Raw genomic sequence first — 22383 nt, 5'->3', positions numbered from 1 at the left:
CCAAATCCCAGCCGCGAATAAACAGCGACCAAGGGCTTTTAGCTCTTTATTCTTCCACTTCAGCCGGGTTGATCCTAAGGCTCCATCCAAAGTCAGCTGATGTTTCCAAGCAGCGATAAATCAAGCAGAAAGCGCTGACGGTAATGCTGCTCGTTATTGATCGGGTGCTGCAGGTGATGTTTAGGGGAGGGCTGGCCATTCCCACCGTGCCCTGGCTAATGGGGACACAGTCAGGCAGCAAGGACAGAGCTGGTGAGACGAAGCTTTGGGCTTCTCCTCCGTGTCCGTGTTGGGCTGTCCTGATTACCCTTGCACCTGTCCTAATGACCCTTGCTCGGTTCAGAGGCTTAAAGAGGGCTGAGCAGTTTGAGTCACAGGCAGGACATGCAGAGGCTGTACAGATGCTTTTCTCTAAGCTGCCTCTCGACCCGGTAATCTTTTCCCCTGTCAACCAAAATCTTCAGCTTTTTCTACAAGGGTACATTCTGCTTCCTTTTTTGCCCTCTTTGCCCAGGGACATGGTGGCTGCCGGGGTGGATGCCCTTCTTCAGCCAGAAGATGAGCCGAGCCTGTTAGCAGGAACTGGAGGGACAAAGCATCCAAACACAAATCCCATAGGTCTGTCAGCAGCTCAGGCAAAGATGGGTGGTTGTTTGAAACTGCTCCAAGCCAAGCACTGTGATTTGGTTTCATCTGGATCATTCCACATTGAAATAGCTGTTCCATTCCTGGTGTAATTTTCATGAAGGAAAATTTGAAAATCTGTGAGATATTAATTCTGCAGGAACACTTTTTCCCACTGAAAAACAAACATCTTGGGAAAATTCCCAAGAAGATCTGAATAATACATCTGTAACACTGATAGGAAACCCCTGTGATCATGTGGCTTTCATTGCCTGGGGTCTGTTTAAGCTCTGAATCCCATCGGTGCTACACAAGAATGGCTACTGAACATCCCAATAAGAGAGTAGTGATTTATCTGGAAATCTATCCTACAATAATATTTTCTGGTATTTGCTGTAATAAAGGGAATATTGTCATTGATTACCTCATGGATATGTAACTTTCTGCTGGCAAATCTTTCACAGTAAGGTTATAATAGCATCACTCTTCAGCATCTCTGCCAGATACTCAACTCTTTATTTTCTGTTCTGTCATATAAGCTGAGTAATTTATATGCCTGTTCAATACAAAAGGTGGTTATTATATGTTTCAAGAAAGAGATTTGACAATATCTGCCTTGTAAGAAATACTGAGTCGTAGAGAGGCAAGGGAAAGGAAAATACTGTAAATCAAGAGGTGACAAGGCAGTTTTCAGATGGAAGATTAGAACACTGTTCAGGGTTCCACAAACAAATATGTTGAATTATAGACAAAAAGCCACTTTCTAGCATTTGTCCCCTGTTGCTGCAGTCCTTTTAGGGACATAAATCCCACTGAAGTCAAATCATGTCTATAAACTAAATTCCAAAATGAATCCATAAGTCGAGTCTGACATGGAAATGCTTATTATTAGTTTGATTTGTACAAGATGTATAGATATGATTTCAAATAAAAGCAACATTATGGAAAAAATTACGTCAATTGCAGTTTCGTCTGAATAAGGACTGCATAGTATGAATGTGTCCCAAAATAACACATCTGCAGTGATCTAAGTGAAGCTTAGCTAACATTCCCTGCACTGTGTTTTTACACAGGTAATTCCATGTGACTGCTTAACCCCAGCTCTAAAACAACATTGATTTGACAAATGGATGGGGAGAGCCCCTTGCTCCACCCAGGGAGAAGGAGCAGTGGCTGCCTCCCAGCCTGTACCATGCTCCAAGTGGATGTGTTTCAACTGAGGGACTAAGAACCCTTTGGTTTTTCCAAGTGCCATCACAGGTCTGCCTCCACCCAGCCAGGCCAGCAGCCAGGCACAAAATGTGGAGACTTAAATACAGCAAGAGCATGAGGTGAGAGAAACCTCTTTGGGTGTGGGACTGTGTGTCAATGCAGTGAGCTTCTGCCTGGGTCTGCTTTCCTGCAGATGACCAGGGCAGGTAACCCCAGGCCAGCAGGCAGGATTCAGAACACAAACTATTAAGGTTGGGTGCCAAGAACTGATCATGCAAACTGCCTTAATCCCCCTGAGGAGAATGCCTGAGCACCGTGGGAAAGAGCAGATCATTTTGGACAAATATCCAGTGTTGTCAATCCAATGCTGAACTCCTCTTTAGAGGTTCACAGGACAAGCCCACCCTGCTTCTGCCACTCTGTTCTGTCCTGTTTCCTGCTCCACCAGCAGCCAGCTCCTGGGCCACCTCCACGGGGACACCACCGTGCAGCTCAGCAGCCCTTGGCAGCCACAGGGAGCAGGGCTTATCCTGATCCTGAGCAGCTCCTGGCTTGTGCAACATCACAGAGGAACAGGAGACCAAGGCATGGGAAGAGAAATTCATTGTGAGACCAGAAATCCAGACCCCGATTCAGAGAGCAAGGGGAGAAGATTATTATTAGCTCTCAATTACAACAGGAAGATCATTGCCACTGAAGATGGGAGGGGACATTGCCTGTCTCAGAGCAGCCCACCTGTGAAAGGAAAAGCACCCTCACATTACACTGGGGAGAGGAATGCACGTCACTGCTCTTTTGAGGCAGCAGCTCCGTAGGAGCCTGGTGACAGCAGATGTGATCCCTCCTCTAGAGGAGCTGCTGAACTGTGAACATGCAGAAGTGGATTTCCAAGCCCAGCAATACCTGCTGCCTTGAGTGACCTACTTTTTTTTGCACGCTATGTGAATAGGGTTAGGCAACAGTTAATTTGGTGCTGAAAACTGAAACATTTGGGTAGCAACGATTACCACACGTGTGGTGAATGCCATGGCAAACCTCAGTGCCCCTGACAGGGGCTCCTGGGCAGTGCTACATTTCAGTCTCATGCTTTGGGAACATATCCAGCAGGAGCACAGTGCTTTGCTAAATTGAGCATAATCATTCAAATTCATTTATCAGATCCAACAGGAGTTTTGCTTATTAGTGTGAGTGGTAGTTTACCAAATGTACTGTTTTTAAGGTTATCTCCTAAATCACAAAAAATGAAAAGCATTTTCATGTTGAGCATCCAAGCAGTCCTGTGCATCCAGATGAGCAAAGCTGAGCAAGTGAGGCTGTCAGCAGAATGCACACACCAGCACATCTTAGCTTTCCCAATGGCCTTGCTCCATAGCACAAATAACACCAGCTATGAAATCCCACCCTACACCACCATCACTCTTCACTGGGCCCTGTGCTAGCAGGTGTCTCATGATTCCTCCCTACCATTATTTCATTTCATCTGGGTCAGCAAATGCTCACTTATATCTGTACTCATTTATATTCATCACTAGTTGAGTCTTCGCTGAGATTTTAAGTATTTGTCACTCATACAGAGAGGGAGAAATAAGTTAACAAGTGAATCACTCATTTGGACTTTGCATTAGTTTCCCATGTCTGTGCTGAACGACTAATAACTGTTTCCAAAGTTGGGATTCAGTCTGATATTTCAGTATATATATTTCAGTATGATATGATACTTTGACTGTATGCAAATTTTAATTTTTTAACAAAATCTGATTTCTTGATACATTGGCCAATTAAATTAAACAGGTCTCCTCAAAATTAACCCCAGTTACTAGCAAGAAACTCAAACCTAATAGTTGCAGCTCAAAAGCCTGGTGTGTTTTATCTCCCTTTTTTTCCCAGAGAATGAGATCCTGGCACCCTAATTCACAGGCACCAGAGCTGATCTCCACAGAGAGTCGCAATCAAGTCGACTCTTTCTTTGCAGCACAAAGGAAATCACATTTCTTTGAAATGCTGAGGAAATCTGAATGTGTGTTCCTGTTTAGCATGATTAAGGTGTCACATAGCACTCCCACGCACCCCGACACAGAGAACTTCTTGCCGGCTGCTGATGTCAAAGCAAATCAGCTGAAAACACGGAGGGGTTCTGAGAAACACAACTAGGGCACGCCAGGCAGGCTGGCAAGGAGCTACCCTGTGTCATAGGGACTGGGCAACCTCAGGGACCACCCCTGAGGCAGGGCACAGGATGGGGACAATGCAGGAGTCTCTCTCCCCTGCCCCCCAGCATGTTTCTAGTACAGGCATGGGGCACTGATATTTCATTCTGTAGAAATTTCTGCGTGCAAGCTGCTTGTTATAAAACCCTGATAATAACAGTGCATGTATCCATAGCAATTGGGAATCTCTCCAAGGGGTGCACTGCTTTGCTTTTGGATTTTCCCAAAACCTCCTCTGTGTGTGCTCCATTTTGGTCCCAGTTATGCAGGACATATCTCTTTCTATCCCTGTTCTGTCTCTCATCACCCTGATGATTCCGGCTGCCATCCTCTTGCTTTTCTTCAGCTCTTTGTTCTGTATATTTTTGCTTGTGTCCTGTGGTTTGTCCACTGTTAACATTAATAATTTAGGAAATTGTCTGCTTCTGCTGAAATCAATTCCTGTGCTACTGCTGCTTAAGTGCTGGGCCTGGGCCCAAGTGCTGCTATGATGGGGACCAAACAAAGGAAACAAAATGAAATAGAACAGAGGAAAACAGGCGCCTCATGCTTCAGCACCCTCTGAATTTAGGTGGGGATGCTCAAAGCCTAAGAAACCCTAGCACCAAATTTCATTGAAATCCTTTTTTTTCCATAGGTATCCCACATATGTGTTACCATCCTGGTGCTGGAAGAATTTGGCCTCAGTGCAGGAGCCCCACAAGGTCCATCCCCCAAGGCAAAGCTGCTTAGACACAGGCAAAGGGGACTGACAGTGGAAAATCCATCACCCTGTGCCTCTGCAGCTGCTCACCTAATGAAAACTGTAAAGAGCCAAAGTGCTTGTGCAAAGCTAGTGACAGAAGTTTCTTACCTCCTTACCTGCCATCAAACCTCCATCACTGAGCCAGGGTCCATCTCCCAGAGCTACACCAACCTCACACAGAAGATGCCATCCTGATGGTGACTCATTTCCCTGCAAGTGGCAGAGGAAGAAAAGCACCATGTGTCTCAAGGCTCAAGCTGGGGGGACCAAATTCTCCTTATTTCTTTCTCTGGCCCACACAGCTACACTGCTGAGGGCCTCACATGGGGAAACTGCCAACAGCAGAGGGCACAGAGTCTGTCTTGGACACACATTTTATGTTCTTAATCCCAGGACTTTAATAGCTCTGTGAGGGAGAGAGATAAATAACAAGATAATGAAAACAGTGATTTAGAGAGCAGGTATGCAGACATTTTGACTAAGGGTGAGAGGATAAATTCATCTGGTATAACATCACTGAAGCTCAACTCGCATCCATGCTGTTGAGCCATGCAGCTGGGCTCCTCTGTCCTTCCTACAGCAGCATTTTAGCAGAAGGACTTTTTTACTGGGTTCTTAAGTAGCTGGATTAAGACACCACCCCCAGACATAAACAGGCTGCAGCTGTCCCCTGAGGGCAGGACAGATTGGATGGCCAGGGGAGGGCTCGTGCCAGGGCTGGGGCTCAGCTCCCACCAGGAGCTGCCAGTGCCCCGCAGCTGGACCGAGCCCTGGCACACCCTGGGACCAGCAGGAACCCTGGGAGCACAGGGACAACACCACCACACAAATCCCACTGGCACTCCCGGGGAGTGGGCATGCCAGGAAGGGTGTGGACACCCAATGCCTCTGCTTGCCTCCTCCTCAAGGGCTTGGTTGATGTCCCCTGGGGACCACAGGCCCGGATGCTGGGGACCCAGCACTTCACTCCTCAGCTGGATCCAAGCCATGTCCTTACCCTGTGCTGGCTGCCCACTCACACACCCAAGAGGCAGAGAATGTGAGGACACACTTCCCATACCCCCAGAGCTGGAGGTGCCTGCAGGCTGGGCAGGAATGCAGTGCCAGTCGTGATGGGTTAGGGCCAGAAGCCAGTGCAGTCACATAATTAAATAATGAGAGCAGATTAGGCAATCCCTGTGCTTCACGTTGACAAGGCTGGAGGAAAGAACAGAACATGTAATCAAATGAGGGGGGGTTCTTTCTTTCTTTATTTACTTTGAAAGAAAGACAATATTACAGCACTGTAAGAGGTGGCATAGCATGCACTAATTTTGTGCTGCTGGGGATATTTCTCTCTTGCAGGTTTCAGGATAAGACAGATTTTTATTAAAGCCTAAGGGAGAAAAGAACTGGAGGAGCTGGCATTCACTGGGAATTAAGCCCCCAATTCACTTAATGCTTATTCAATAGCTTCTGCCCTTCCATTTGGCTAACCTGCCTAAGAACACATTCACTTCTTCACATCAGCAACCTGCAATCAGAAAAATCACCTGTAATCCAGCTCCCTCCAGGCACAGACCGATAGCTACACAGTCTCAATGACAGATCAGGCTAAATAAAAAGCACAAATCCACAATCTGCTATCAGGAGACGGCTAAGGCTTCCTTCTTTTGATGATTTCTGCCAAGATATTCCTGCTGAGTCACTGGGTTTGCAGAGCCATGTGCTGGAGGGAGCTGCCAGAGCTGACCCAGGGGCTGCTGCTCCCTGCAGAGGCTGAACATTACAGGAGCTGTAAGGAGTACCTGGGCATTTTCCTTGGGCTTTCCTGGCAAAGCTGCAAGCCAGGATTGGAGTGCAAATGTACTGAAGAAATCATCTGACTGGTACAGGAGGTGCTTTAGCTGGATTGCTTCTCTGGCTTAACAGGCAACTAGACATTCACTTATTCAGGTCCCCGTTTCCCCAGCCCAAGGATGTAATTTGGTGACTCACCACCATTCAGGTACCAGCAATGACAGTTGGAGTTTTTCCCCAAACAACTGATTTCAGATACATAATTCATTTAGATCGTGTTAAAAAAATATGCTCCTGATTTTTGTCTCTATGGTGCTAAACACATCACGTAACGCCTTCTGCAGCAGTGACCTGGCTTACCCTGGATTTGGGAATCATCCAGCCGAGCGAGGCTCTCTGCTTTTTTGAGCCACCCTTCTGAAGTGATCTGCAGAGAAACGATCTGCCTGGAAAGTGACAACCCCACATTGCTAATAAATGTCCCCAGGCTTTAGCAAACCTGCCAAAAACTCGCTGGACTTAGCACAGCACCTTTGGTTTAGTAAAGACCTCCTGCAACATGCAAGAGGGCAGGTACCCCGGGCTGCAAGGGGACTTGTGGTACACATGCAAAGAGACATTTTGTCCTATTTGGGAAATTGCTGGCTAAGCTATAGGTGACACCATTCCCTGGCAGTGTCATTCGTCCTGACACCTTTTCAGTGGGAAGGCAGCTCGTCACGGCCGAGATGTGTGTGGAGTTGCCTTATTTACTCTCCTGGGGTGGCATGAATCAGAGTTGAAAAGTGCAGTATGTTGAAGTCAACCCATATTCCCATGATGTGCGAGTGTGAGTCACTCAGCAGGGAGATTCTGCCAGGGTCCCTCCTGGACGACCCGGCTGTGTTAAACGCGCCGGAAAATCCGCGGATAAAAAAATCCCCAGTGACGCACAGGAGCCGAGTAGGCTCCGTGCCTTTTTGGGGAAGCTTCTGAAACGCCAACGTTTCCTCTTGATCAATAATCTGGTTGGCAGAGCAGGGCTTTGAAGCAATGCAGAAAGCTCAGCTCCCTGCTCACACGGCCACTGCTGTTCCTCTCCGGGAAGATGACGCGCGGGGTAACCCCAGGCGCAGGCAGGGGAAGGATTTCTCTTGCACATCTATTTTAAATCTCCTGGAAGAGCTGCTTGCTGCTTACAGGAAAGATGATGCAGGATGTGAAAGGGCTTTCTAGGGATGGGCAAAGAAAGATTTTTCAAAAAGAATAAGTCCCATCCTAAGGTCTCACAGCTGATTTCAGGTTTTCTCCATCATCTCCTTTCTCCTTTCTGTCCTCTTTAAATACCATTTGTGGGGTTATCATGGGCTGCTTACTACAGCACATTCAGACAAGGTTTTCTTGGCCTTACACCCCATCACTCCTCTGATTCTCCACTTACCAGAGCTGATCCTCCTGTCCCTGCAGCCACCACAGTGAGGACACCACTGTCTTGGCAATGTTTTCCATGCTGTTGTCCTGATTGAAAATACAAGGAAAAGCCACTGACAAGAACATTTCCAGATAAATATCTCATTAATTTCAACCACAGGCAGCTGTGAGTCATTTCCCTTTGACTACACTCCTCTCCTGTGACCAGAAATCGGGTAGTGGAGGTCTGGTACAGTGTAAAATTCATAATTATTTTGAAGGGATATCAATAAATTGATAATTATTCTCAAAAATCATGCCTAAAAAAATCCTTCATTTTCTCAAGAGATTTGCTATTAGTTGATCACCTTTGCTCCTACCACAGCTGTGGGATAAAATTAAGCCATTTTACTGCAAAACTGTTGGACTTTAAAGACTCAAGCAGCAGGTTGGGCTTTCCTTGGACCACAGTTCTGCCTCCTGGTAAATTGGGCCTTTTTCCCCCAGAATAAAAGTGGCATGAGGAGATTTTCACCCCTGGTTACCTGCTCTGCTGCCACCTCAGTGCCCTGGTTGGGAGCACCAGGCTGGCTGCCTCGTGCCATTGGGATCTGGCAGCTCTGCTTTTCCCTTGCCTTCCTTTCCTTTCCTTCCCAGCAACTGGCTTGGCTCAGGCACAGCGTGGCTCAGAGCCTGATGGATCACAGACCCCACAGCCCGAGCGCCAGCAGTGTCTCACATGCCAGATGTTTCTCTTTTAGACACGTTGCTGCTTTTTTTTTTTGTTTTCTTTTCCTGAAATAACAACAGCTTGACCAAGACCTAAACCCCCAGCTTCTAGAATCAAAGCCAGGGCTGTACCTTGGATGCAGACAGGCAAGGAGGCAGTCCCTGGTGGGGTGGCACAGGGCTGGCCATGGTCACGCGTGGAGTGATGCAGTGGCATCATGTGACACAATCACTGGAACCTTTAGGCCTCTACTCAATACCTTTAAAAACACAAAACCAAACAAAGATTCCCAGACTGCTGTTTAATCACTGGGGGTCTGCCTTAAAATGAGCTAGAAAAGAACATTTTCCATCAGCTTTCGTGGGATTTGGGTGATACTTTTTCACTGGAGATGAAGTCAAGGCAGGACAGAGCTCTCAGTCACCAGCCTGCCTGCCACCATGTGGAGAGGCCTGTGGGGTCCCTCTGGGCTGTCAGGGCTGCTGTGGGAGCGCTGGTCAGGGTGCTCACACTTGGCCAACGATGGCATGGCTTCAGCTGAGCACAGCACTAAAATCAGGACTTGATTCAGACCCAAACCTCTTGCCAATTATTTTTCATCGCTTCACTCACTGCTTGTTAGCCCTGGGTTCACCCTGGTGACTAATGACTGCTCTTGTCTGAATTCAGTGCATTTCTAGAAAATAACCAAACTTCAGGAGAAGCTTCCCATTTGTACTAATGAAGAGGAGGGAAAACGTGATGGTGGAGGAGGATAAACACTGTTGTCATGTCATCAATTTCCCTAATTCTCCTTGGGGGTGGTGTCTGATGCTGTGGGTACTCAAAGGATTTTAACCTAAATCATAGGAAAAAAAATTACCCAGACCCAACCCATGCTGTGCTGGGACACCCTTCCAGCAAAGGAGTGGCCACAGATGGGTTTGTTTCATGCTGCATTTTAAGACATGGAGGAATGTAAAATATCCCACCCACCTGCTCCTCCACAGTCCCCCCTCCAGCCACTTGCTGCCCTGAGGCCACACCACACCATGTCCCAGGGAAGGGAGGGTCCCCACACCAGGCTGGGCTCCCTGAGCACGGTGTGAGCCCAAACTGACCCCAAAACCCAAAGCAACTTCACTCATGAGCTGCAGGAAGCCAAGAGCTCTGTTTGGCAGCCATGAAGACATTGGAGCCCATCAATGGACAGCAGGTGACTTGTGGTGTGGCAATGTCACAGAGCCACCCTGTCCCCATGTCCCTGCTGATGGCAGCTCTCCCTCATCACTCCCAGCATGAGCGGGCACAGCAGCGGGGGCAAAAATGGACAATTCCACCAACTAACTTCCACATGGGACAGGGAGCAGGGTGCAGCTCAGAGCCCCTGGGCAGCAGGGCAGGGAGAAGAGGAGGAGGAGGAGGGGGAGGAAGGCCCGGGACCGCAGTGGCTGGTGCTGGAGCTCGGGCGGGTTTCCTTGGCAGCCGCGAGCTCAGGGCACTCACCATACCTAAGTGAAGATTTTGTCACCATGGAAACATTGATGTCATCAGTTCTGCAGCAGCCTCAACCTTAGCTGCAACTTTTTTCTCCTTTTCTTCCCCCCCTGCTTTGGGCTTTTTATTCATTTATTTGAGAGTTTCTCACAGGAGATGCCCCTGGTGCTGGGCCTGCCAAAACATCCAGGGATGTCCACTTAGCCCAGACCCTCCTCACGTCATTTGGGGGTGTTGGGGAGCCCCTCACTGGTAGCAGTGGGATGGGGCTGCATTTTGGAAACACCCATCAGGACCATGCTCTGCCCTCTGTGCACTGACCCATTTTCCCTGTCCTCATAAATCAGCTGCATTTCCAAGAAAGGTCCTTTGGAAGCTCTCAAAATGTGAAGGAGGTGACCTGGGCAGGGACTTGGCACTCTGGGGTCCTGCAGCTCTCACTGTGCAGGAACACAAGCTCACTGTCACAGGCACTATGGCAGAGCCACCACTACTCACTCTCCTGTCAGGAGGAGCCAGACAGACCCCAGAAGAGGGAATCCCACATCTCCATGAAGCATGGGATCCTGTGTGAGCATCCCATGGCCACGCACGGCTCTGGCTGTGCAGTGCAGCTTTACCCTCAGTGCTCAGGGGAGGGTCCCCCAGGCTCTAAACCAAAAATCCCTCTGACAATGACACCCAGCACATTTTCTGAAGAAAAGAGTTGTGAAGGAGCAGGACCTGGCATCTTTACCGGGCTTGAGCAAGGAGACCCAGCCCTCTGCCAGCCTCCATTCCAGGGATGGATTTCATCCCGTTAGCCACATCCACGATTCCCCCAGAGCCTCCTTTAACTTATCAGTTAATAGTGGACTGTTGCAGAAGTCTGGGTCAGACTGTTCCAGCCAAAAATACTCTCTACCGAGTTCACTGCAATGTTAAAACAAGAATTTCACCTCAGTGAGGGCAGGAGCAATGCTGTGGCTGAGCTCAGCTGTCCCTGCTGCCCCTCACACAGCCCTTCCCCCGAGTCACAGGGAGGTTTATTCCAGCTGTAGCTGGGATTTTTATAAAGTTCTGGTTTTTTTTTTTTGTTGCTATAATGCTACAAATCCTGCTCCTGCTCTAGGCCATGTGCAGAGCAGAATCTCTTTTCCTTACCATGAAGGGGATCTTGATGGGCCCCATCCAGGCACAGGGATGCTCCCCCAGCCCTGCCACTGCTCATCCCATCTGTCAGGCCTGGAGAGAACCACATGGAAGGGAGACAGCTGCTAAAACAGAGTCAGAGAACATAAAACCCTAGTCAATAGACAGGTTTACAATACCTTTTCTCTTTCATAAACAGCAATCAACCACAGATTGTGTGTTTCTAACATTATGGCCCAAACTGCAATTTGAAGTGTTCTTGATGAATGTGTTTTTGCAACCTTCAGGGATCACACCCTGCCCCTCTGCAGCCGTAAATAACAAACCCGGCCCCAAGATCATAAAGCACCTGGCAAATGAGTCACTAACATTAATTATCCTTAATACCATCATAATAGGTAAAATATAGAAAGAAAAGTGTCCCTAAGCCAAGGTTTCAGTATTTCAATATAAGGAGGTACAGCACATACCAATGACAGCAGCAACGCTTCTATTAAAGTGAGACAGTCAGTGGGTCTCTGACCTCATATTCAAAGCAAACTTCACTTTTTAAAAGGACTTTTTTGTAATTTAATGCAAAGGCAGGGATTTCATAGCTAAGGCTTATTTAAAAACGGGAGATTCTGGGTGGGAGAGCCTGCTATGATTTAAAAGTATCTCAGTATCTACTGTGAACAACTCAACTTCAAATGTATGCTGCATAAGAATTAAAGGATTAATGCTTGATATCCTATCCCAGCTGGAAGAAAAATTAACAAGAAACTGGTTACTATATCAACTGCCAGATCTGCAGAACAAACTGGTGAATTTAGGTGCTGAGACCAATTTAATGGTCTGAACATAAACTGGGAGCTCTGTTCTACACAGAGCTCTGCTTGGATCTTTGTAGAGATTAGTAGGAAAAATATATTTACATCAACAAGGTTCATCCATGGCCAACAGATCTGTGAGGTTTGGATATGTATGTATTTAAAATCTGATAGGGCCTACTGGAACATTAGAAAGGTATTACAGTACTTGTTCTAGCTGGCTGGTGAAAAACATGAAAGTGAGATTACCTGAAAAAAAAAAAAAGCAGGTATCAGGCTAGCAGGAAAAATACCAGCATGTTTGATATTATTGGCAAAAAGGACATTCCAAGATCTGTTATTAATAAAAATGGCTAATCTCAAATACTCACTTAAGCTTTTCCCCTGTCAATAGAAAGGAAAATGGAAAAAAAATGCATTGTAACATCTACTTAAAAGAAATATTTTGATATGTGTACTCCATTTAGTTGGAAAAACTCATTACAAATTTAAGAGGCAGCACTATTGGTGAGTGATGTGTTCTAATGGGCACAGCTGGTCTGTGTTACAGGGGCTGGGAGAGGTCAGCACTGCCCTCAGCAGCACTTACTGCCCTTGTAAAGTTTCAAGGATTAAAAATCACTGTACACATGAGAGAGGAGGGCACTGCTGCTCCCAGCCAGCAGGGCAGTGGAAATCCCAAAGAAGGGAACAGGCCCAGCTGCTGCTGTTTTCCAGAGCCAGCAGTCCTGGGTGGAGCTGGCATCCCTGCTTTTCTTTTAGCTCATTAGCATTTGATTCCTTTGCTGCATTTAGGGATTGCCAGTCCAGAGCCCACTTGATCCCCAAGAGGACTTTACCTGAACAGAGGCTTGATGCTCTCTGGGAAGCATAAGGAATATCAGAGGCACTTCTTGTGCTTGGTGCTGGAGGGCTCAGAGATGGAGCCTCTCCAGGCCTTGGGGACCAAGGTCACAGCCCCAGGACAAGGCCCAGCTGCTTTGGGGACAGGAGATCAGGACCCTGAGCAAGGTGCAGATCAGCCCCAGGGACACTGCAGATCCCCACACCTGACCAGTGCCACCATGTCCCATGAGATCCCTCAGCCAGCATCAGGCAAGGAGCCTCAGGTCACCAGGGATGGGACTTGTGGATAATCTGGCCTCCACCTGGATCCCATGAACAAGACATCCCAAGCTCTTACCTGGGAAAAATCCCACCAGATAATGCTTCAGGCCAGCAGCTGTTTCAGCACTCCCCTACAAGCAAATCCATGCTGAATTCTCAGGATTTTAGGTATCTATTTCACTCTCTGAGCAACAAATAAGCTGAGCCCACACAGCCAGGAAACTGGAGGCAAAGGTACTTTGTGAGATTCATCTCTGTGTTTGGTCTTCTGAAACTCAAAAGGTAGCTGTGAGCAGTGGAAGCAGCAGTAGGAAGGCAGGACAACCACAGGCTTTTAATGAGGACAGGAGAAATTTGCTCCCAAAACTCAGCAGTGCTGAGGCTTTGTGCTCTTTGGACTTGCATCAGAGCTGCTGCACGAGTTCGGGTTGAAAGCCGAGAGCTGCGGGTCAGACCAGCCCCTGGCATTCCCAGTCCCCGGGAGGGAGAGCTGCAGGCACCTCCCAGATGGAACCAGGCAGCTTCTGAACAGCTCCATTATCAGCAAACAGAGCTGGGCACAGGCAGAAAGGCATCATTATCCAGGGAAAGCAGCAGCCAGCCAACCAGGCCCAGTGCTCTGCTGCAAAAAGCTCAGGAAAAGCAGAGTGCAAGCTCAGACACAGCATCTCTATTACAGCACATGTAATCCTCACCTGCTGTAACCAACAGAGAATCCTCACTCAGACACAACCCTGAGACAGCCTCACCAGGCTGCTCTGTCATTGCCACAGGCCTGAGACCCAGGGCAGCTGCCCTGGCACATCATGACTCCAGCCAAGCCCCATTTTACTTAACTCCACACTGAGCACCTCCAATCTCACTTTGTTCAGCCTGCTGCCATGGCAGGAGGAGATTCTGCTGCTTCAGGAGTCAGGATCAGGGAGGAAGCACGAAGGAGGAGTTTCTTGGAGGCTGCAGCAGAAGGCAGGAGCAGGTGTTGAAAGGGGATCTCACACAGGGATCTCACATTCCCTGCTCACTCCAGGGCACCCATGTAGCATCTCTGCAAAGCTCTGAGGCTTCTCCCAGGGCTGATAATCCAGATGAGGTTGTGGAACCCAAACACTGTCACCACTTCCCCCAAAGGCAGAGCCTGGGCAGTTCAGGGATGGGTCATTGTCCACAGCAGGAAGAGAAGCTGTATCCAATATGTGCCTTCATCTCACCAAGGCCTAAAGATCTCCTTCCTTGGGTGGTTTTTCAGTCCCTCACACAACATCCCAGGAATATTTCTGGCTCTTCTGGGTCCAGAAACGTTTTGTGAAGTCCTTGCTGTAGCCAGGGCAGGACAGCCCGTATGCAGTGGTGCCTGCTCAAGGGGAAACACCCAAAAAGCCCAACGGACTCAGCTACAGATTCCTGAGTTCAGTGAAGAAAAAAAAATAAAGGCAAGTTATTCTCTTTATCAAGGGCCATCCTGTGAGCACTTAGCTTGGCTGGAAGCATGGTGCAAACCCTTGTGTTTCTCCATGTCCTGAAGTCTCTTTTGTGGAACAGAACAGAAATACAGATAAAAGTGAGAGTACAGGAGCCAGGTAACACAGGTGACCAAGGCAGCTCTCAGAACACCTGCAGGAATTGGTTTCAAGTGGGGCCCATTTGTTTGAAAGCTGAAGCTCAGTAGCTGTGCAGACAATGGAGGCAGAGATGTGGAGCTCCAGCTGGGTCTCCTGCTGGCATCCAGCCCACACCCTGCAGGGCTTCATCCAGGACAGCAGAACACAAACACAGCACATCCCTGCTTTTGGAGGCAGCCCAAAAATACACCTTAATTGTATTAAATTGTACAGAAACCCCTCTTGAGCCTGAAGATGCCCCAGAGCTTCCCTCGTTGCCTACATCAGGCAACCAGTGCAAGAAACCCCCTCACCAGTGCAGCTCTTTTGATGGCCACTGCAAGGACCCCTTAAACCTTTCAAGGATTGGGGAGAGTGCACAAAACAGGCTTGGGGAGGGATGCAAAACAGGACATACAGAGCTCAGCTGCTCTCCTCCTTCTCCATGGTGGTTCCTCAAGCCTGGGGAGGGGTAGCAAACACCCTGGCTGCCTGCTGGTCCCCTGCTCTGGAGCCTGCACCTCCCAGAGCATCCCCACATCACCTGCCAGCCAAAGGTTCCTTCAAAGAAAACACAAAGCACGCAGCTAAAAGATATTCACTTACAGTTTATTTTTGCCTGAAATTATTTCACATCTCTTTGTACACAGCTACAGAACAGTAGTAGTAAACCATTGGTAAAAGCAACAGTGCTAAGGAAAATGTTGGCATATTTTTTCTTCTTTTTTTTTTTTTCTTCTTCTTCTTCCTTCCCATACTGCATCTTCATACAGTGTGGGATTTGAAGGGGGGAAAAAAACCTGACATACTACATGAGTTAAGACTCAATTTCTGTTTCATTATTTAAAAAAAAAAAAAGAAAAGAAAAAAAAGAGAAAAACAACATCATTTGGGATGGGGTTGTCTACATAGCAACAAACTTAAAAAAAAAGAAAACAACAAAAAAACCTGAACAAAAAAGCTTGGCTTTCCATTGAATAAGATTAAATATATATATATTTATATAAAAAATTACATTGGCTGTATGTGAAATCTTGAGGTGCTGAAGAATAAAATAAAAGTGTTAAACAGAGGAAAAAACTTTTTTGTTTTGTTTTTGTTTGATTTTTTTTAAAATAAGCAGCTCTGTACAATGAAGGCTCATTATGAAAAAAAAAAAAGTCAACAGCATAGTTATAAAAGAAACCACAATTTTTAAAAAATCATCTTCTAAGCAAGTGTGGAATTTGAAAAATGTAGCAGTCACATTTACAGACAGGTCAGAGCTATCGGATCAGCAACACCGCGATTTCCTCAGTCTCCCCAGAGGAACATGCAGAACAATGCGTGCACAGAACAGGGCAGGGAGGGGGCACAGGACAGGGGAGGGAATGAGGGGAGGGGGAAAAAAAAACCAAACCCAGAAAAAGCTGATGCACAAAGTGGAGGGAGAGCTTTTCTTTTTTTTTCTCGTTTTGAAATATCGGACGTAAACAGAAAACAACGGAGGCAACTTGTAAAAATCTACAGTTTGCAAACACCCCCTTGGCAAAAGAAACGTCTTGTCCCCGTCTCCTGTGTTTAAACCTGACATGGCTTAAAAGACTAAAGAAAATTTTCAGACTTTGGAAGGAATTGTGACTTTTATTAATCCCTGCACCCCCTTCCCCAACAACCACGCCCCCCTTGATAAAGATTTTCCTTCCTATTTGATAACATTTGAGGCATTTTGAAATCAAAAAGACAACGCGATGAATGTTGACAAAGAGGGAGTATAATACAGTTTGCATTACTAAAAGGCAATTCTTCAAGGAGGACATTTCCTTAAAAAAAATAATAATAACAACAAGACAGCAAACTAGTTTATACAGTACTATACGCAAAAAAAGGGTAAAAGAATTAACAATTCATAAATAAAAGACAGGTCCCAGACCTGTTATTTGTGAACCATTTTCTTAAATAGGTGCATTATGTAAATCTTATGTACAACAAAATTACTTTGCATAACAACTGCAAGGACATGAGGGGAGGTGAAAATCATATTGGTTTTGGTTTTCTTCTCTTGAGATTTTTGAAGTTTGATTTTCTGGAGCAAAACTGGTGAAACAGGAGTTCTGGCTGGCTGGGTGCCAGCCAAGGAAACCCAGGTAAGTAAGGACAAAGGAATATATTTTTTTTTCTCCACACGGCATAAAACACAAAGGCAAATAAAATCCACAAAGGTGTTTTTTTCCTCTTTATAATCCTCTTGCTGCTACAAAGTCCTTTTTTGTTTGTTTGTTTGTTTCCTTCCTTTTCAATTTAAATTATGTTGATTCTGAAATCACAAAGCTGAAAGAATCCGATGGGGTCCAGGCTTGCCCCATCCTCCCAACACACACAACTCCACTCTGCTACCCCACAACCACAACTCCTGCCACCAAGTCCCCAGACTCACTGCTCTACAGGAATTGGCCAAAAGTTATTTTCAGGTTTGTTTCAATCTGTCTTTTTAAAAATCTTTTCCTTCTCACAAGAAGCAAAAGAGAAGAGTGGGAGGCAGGGAGAGTTCACCAGGCTTCGGTGTAGCGGACGTCCACCTCCTTTAGGTTGGGGAGTTTAGCCTGTGAGGGGAGGAAAGGTCAGAATTAACAACGTGTTCAGGGCTCAGGTAAAAAGTTCGGGTCAAATTTCTTGTGTGGGACCATTCCCTGTGCTTATCCAACAGAGCATTCCTCCAAATCTGGAGGGGGAATAGAGAAGGGAGGGGTGAAAGAACTTCCTGGGGAAGGAGAGCACCTTGCCCTGCTGTTGTTGGTGTTGATGATTGTGAAAAACCTTGTGTCCTGTGACTTTTTGTGTGACAGCAAGCCTGGCACCTGTGCAGCTCTGAAGATTGTACTTGTATTTTGAATGTGGGCTCCCAAAAGAGGATGAAAGCACCTCCTCCTCTTGGCTAGGAAAGCACAGAGCCCACTGGTGGTGAGGATGACCGGCAGCCCAGGAGAGGTAAAAGGGCAGACACAGCTTTCTGGCCTGGGAGATCCTGTGAGGAAACAATCCCTGGACTTACTCAATTCAGAGGTCGTATCCAAATCTGGAGGAGGGCTACAGAAAGGGACAAAGCACCTCCCAGCAAACGGCAAGGATTGATCTGTCAACCACCAATTGCAGAAGAGGCGTGACACCCTGGGCCCAGTGCTGAGCTCAGCAGCCAGCTGAGCAGGTGGGTGTGGCAAAGGAACAGGATGCCCAGCCCTTACAGACACACGGAACTAAGTCCCACCTGCTCTGAAACCCATGCACCAGCCACCAGGTCCAGATCAAACCCCCGTCTTATTTTTTATGTAAATGCTTAGCAAAACATTTCTGTCCAACTTTTGCCGTGAAGGCAGTGCACTCAAACTGCAGCAGAGAGAGACACGTTCCTCCTTCAGCCTCCACACTGCTGATTTTACCCTCCATGTACTAAAACAACTCATGGAGCAGTAGCAACTTCTGGTGTCTTTGTGGTCTCCCTTCCACAGCTCTGCTGCTTGTGGCCATATCATGCCTGGATCACCCCACACGAGGCAGACGGGGATCAGCTGTTTGTTCCTTCTCGTCGATCCCCTTTCCATGCTCCCTGACCATAACTGCATGGCTAATTCTCTCAAAACAAATAAACACATTTAATTAGGCCAGGGCATAATTGAGGACTTGGAAGTTTCTAGGAGTCATTATTACCTCACTCCTTGATTTATGTGCGCGCGTATTTTGATAAGAGCTATTCATAATCCTACAGACACTGCCAGCAAATAATTTTTCAGTTAGGCAATAATGACTTCAGTAGTGGGTGTTTATTTATTGTCTGGTTCAGCCTGCCTGGTACATATGTGGGTGTCTGTGTGTGTGCAAGCGTGTTTAGTGGGGTGGGGGATGGAGCTGAGAGGAAATGTCATCACTGGCTTGTGCCCCAAATGCTCTTGCAGACCAACGTGAGAAGAAGGAAAGATCTGTATCAAAAATAGGTTCTTTGAAGTCTGAGCTGCTCTTAACAAACCTTCAACCATGTGCCCCAGGGAGAGAAACTACTACCTTTGAACACACACAGAGCCCTAAAATAATGGCCACCAAGATAAACTTCAATGAAAGAGGTGAAAGGGGAAAAAGTGATGCCTGCCTGTTTTCTCAGCTTTTTGAATTCTCTGCAATCATCAGGACTTTGCTCACAGGCAATTTTGCTGTTTGCCCTGGCAAGTCACTTTCTTTTGTGGCTGCTAAGGACTATTAATGCCATACCAGAGCAGAGGGAACCAGTTAGGAGAATGTGAGTTTCAGTAAGAAGTGAGTGGCAAAGGGGCTCAGAAGCAGGGGTGGGACCAGAGGAGCCTTTCAATAGATGCAATTTCAGAGCCCTGGGCCAAATACAGCATTGACCTTGATTGTTTGTAAATGCCTGGGGCTTGATACAAGCTCCATTGTGTGAACCCATCTGCAAGCCAGCTGTTAATTCCAAGGACTTCTTTGCATATACAATTGTGACACAAGTTTTTAAAACTTGATCTTGAAAACTCCATGCAAGCAGCATTGCAGCGGAGTCCCTGGGGGAGCCCTGGCTCCACAGCCAGAACCAAAGATAGATGTTTGCAGTGAATTTTGAAAGCAGAGCAGTTACAGGACTTGCTTCAAGTTCCAAACTCAAACCAAGGTTGTGACCTTTTAAGCAAACGTGGCCCAATCTGTTTCAACATCCAAGACAAGCAAATGTCAAGTTTCATCTTGAGTCCTTGGGTCTCTAAGGTAAGATTTTGGGAGATGCAGCTCACACACCATCAGAATGAAAGCAAAGTCCACGTGAAGTCATGAAAGCCAACACATCTCAGCTTTGAAACCACCTGGGGCTGCATCCTGGTTCTTTACACCATTTTGCCTAAGTGGTTATAAACTCACAGTAAAACCAGACATCACATGTCAAATTTCAGAACTGGGCATCTGTGCAGACATTTCTGCTCAGAGCCCAATTCCAGTCCTGGAGGTGTCAAGATAAATTTGCATCTTCCTTGATGCTTTCAGTTCTCACTTTGCTTTCCAAATCAAAGCTTGACAATACTGTTCACACAAGTTACTTTGGTGCTGTTAACAGTGCAGGATACGGTGTGCACTAGATTGTACCTGTCTCTGTATCCTCATCAGAAACAATCAATTTATGAAACTTGTATTGATAAAGCCTTTACTGTTGATAGCACAGGCAAAAAGATTGAGCTGCTGATTCTATCTCATACTTCTCCATTCAGTATATTAAATGTTTCCTGGGTCCATTGAAGCCAGCAACCTCACAATGCTGCTTTCAGTCATTATATCCACAAAATAACCCACTTCACCCTCTTCAGATAACTTTCATGCTATCCACTCCACAGGGTCACTTCTCCTCTCCCTAGGCATCACCACCATGCTCTTGCTACAGACACTTCTCATCTTTAGAGGATGCAATTCACAAATACCTTGAGATCTTCGTAGGTATCCGCTGAAAGTTTGGTGCTGTTCATATTTAAACTACACAGGCTCTTCATGGCTGAAAGAGAAAACACACATATATTTATGATCATGCTGCATTTTCTTAAAATATCATGCTTGCAATAGGCCAAAGCATAAACAAGACATGACTATGTGCAGCACTCCCAGGAAAAAGCTGAATAGCATAAAATATAGAAATACAAATGGATAAACAGCTGTTTGGGCCCTCATCCAGGAAAAAGTCCCTATTTAGGAAGGGCCATTAAGCATATGCTTAAGACTGCTGACTTCAAAGGAGTTCAGTCAACTTCTCATAATCGGTTTCCTGCACATTATTCTGAATAGTGCCCGTTCTCAGTGCTCTGCATGGGCTCACAGGGGCCATGCTGATCTGGCAGTCCTCCCTCTCCTCCCCCCATTCCCATTTTAGGCTCCAGTACTTAGCAGAATAGTTTCCTAAGATGAGCCATAACTACTGGCCTGTCTGGCACGTCTGCCTAGGATCAAGCCTATTAAAGCAGCCCTCCAAACCCAGCAGTGAGGTTTGAATTGCACTGCTGGGAGCAGGAGGGAGGTTCACTCCAGCACATCGAGCTCCTCTCAGTGCTCAGGGAATCTTGGATGCCTTGCTCTGCCTTGCCTTGTTTAAACCAAGAACAGGCAGGGTTTCACCTCCCCAAAAACGAAGGAACAAAAAATGCCAGGAGGAGCAGGGAATCTGCTGCACAGAGAAGCAGCCAGGTGGCTTTGCAATCTTCACCTCCTGCAGCACAAAGGCAGGTCCCACCCAGAGGGGATACCCATAGGAAGAAATCTGGGAAGTCCCTGGGCAACAGGTGACCACGTGAGATGGGGACAGGAGCCCTCCGTGAAGCCGGAGGCAAGATCTGGAGTATGGCTCAGGAGGACAAGGCCCACACGAGGCCACCCAGTGCCATCAGGCTCAGGTCACCACCCCACAGCTGGACAGCTGCAGGACAGGGCAGTGAGGAGGGAAGATCAAACCCAAACACAGCCACAGCCTGTCCTAAACCCCTGCAGAGGCACTGAGAGATCCACCTCTGGCCCAAACCCACACGAACTCCTCAGAAGCCACTCAAGTGTCCCACAGAGCCCCCGTTTGTCACTCACAGCTCAGTGCCAGCAGCCCAGCGTCCGTCACGGGGGTCTCACACAGGTTGAGCACTTGCAGCATGGTGAGGTGCTCGGACAGGAGCCGCAGCCCCGCGTCGCCGAACTGCGGGGCACAAACAGAGCTGGGTCAGACACGAGCTGGGGCACAAACAGAGCTGGGTCAGACACGAGCTGGGGCACAAACAGAGCTGGGTCAGACACGAGCTGGGGCACACACAGAGCTGGGTCAGACACGAGCTGGGGCACACACAGAGCTGGGTCAGACATGAACTGAGGCACAAACAGAGCTGGGTCAGACACGAGTTGGGGCCCAAACAGAGCTGGGTCAGACACGAGCTGGGCCACCCACCCCTCTGCAAGAACCTCAGTACAAACAGGGCTGTGGAAATGGGGTTTGGCCGAGCCCTCCATTGCCCACCGCCATCACCAGTGGCAGCAGAGAAAGCAGAGTTTTATCTACAACAAGGCTGGTGAGGGGCTGGGAACACAAGCCCTGTGAGGAATGTTTGAAGGAGCTGGGGTTGTTTAGCCTGGAGAAGAGGAGGCTTAGAGGTGACCTTATTGCTCCCTACACCTTCCTGAAGGGAGGTTGCAGACAGGTGGGGTTGGTCTCTGACAGAACCAGAGGACACAGTTTCCAGCTAGGTCAGGGAAGGAATAGGTTGGACATTAGGAAGAAATTTTTCACTGAAAGAATAATAAAGTACTGGATTGCTCTTCCCAGGGAGGTGGTAGAATCACCATCTGTGGATGTGTTTAAAAAAAGCCTGGACATGGCACTTGGTGCTATAGTCTAGTTGAGGTGTGAGGGCATAGGTTGGACTCAATGATCTTAGAGGTCTCTTCCAACCTCATTATTCTCATTATGTGATTCTGTGATCTCTGTCTCGCAGGCAGGGAACAGAGAAATGGAGTGACTTGTGTGCACTTAACCACAGGCCATCTCTTAATTAGACTGGTGCCTTTGAAGCCTGAACTTTGTACGAGT

At 47.3% G+C, this 22383-nt stretch overlaps 1 protein-coding gene across 1 annotated transcript in view; it reads right to left on the bottom strand.

The window, feature by feature from the left end:
* Positions 1-15395: 15395 nt before the first annotated feature.
* Positions 15396-22383, bottom strand: part of CMIP (c-Maf inducing protein) — a 131105-nt gene continuing 124117 nt past the window's right edge. The window contains exons 19-21 of the mRNA XM_071440747.1: positions 21393-21498; positions 20249-20319; positions 15396-17389 (exon numbers count right to left, since the gene is read on the bottom strand). Of these exons, the coding sequence (XP_071296848.1) occupies positions 17336-17389; positions 20249-20319; positions 21393-21498 (231 nt within the window). The 3' untranslated portion in view covers positions 15396-17335. The remainder of the gene's footprint in view (positions 17390-20248; positions 20320-21392; positions 21499-22383) is intronic.

The sequence above is a fragment of the Agelaius tricolor genome, unplaced genomic scaffold, assembly GCF_023055355.1.
Source record: "Agelaius tricolor isolate 1412-34295 unplaced genomic scaffold, bAgeTri1.0.p SCAF_15, whole genome shotgun sequence".
In the NCBI taxonomy this organism is placed as follows: Eukaryota; Metazoa; Chordata; class Aves; order Passeriformes; family Icteridae; genus Agelaius; species Agelaius tricolor.
This window is presented reverse-complemented; position numbering and strand designations above follow the sequence as displayed.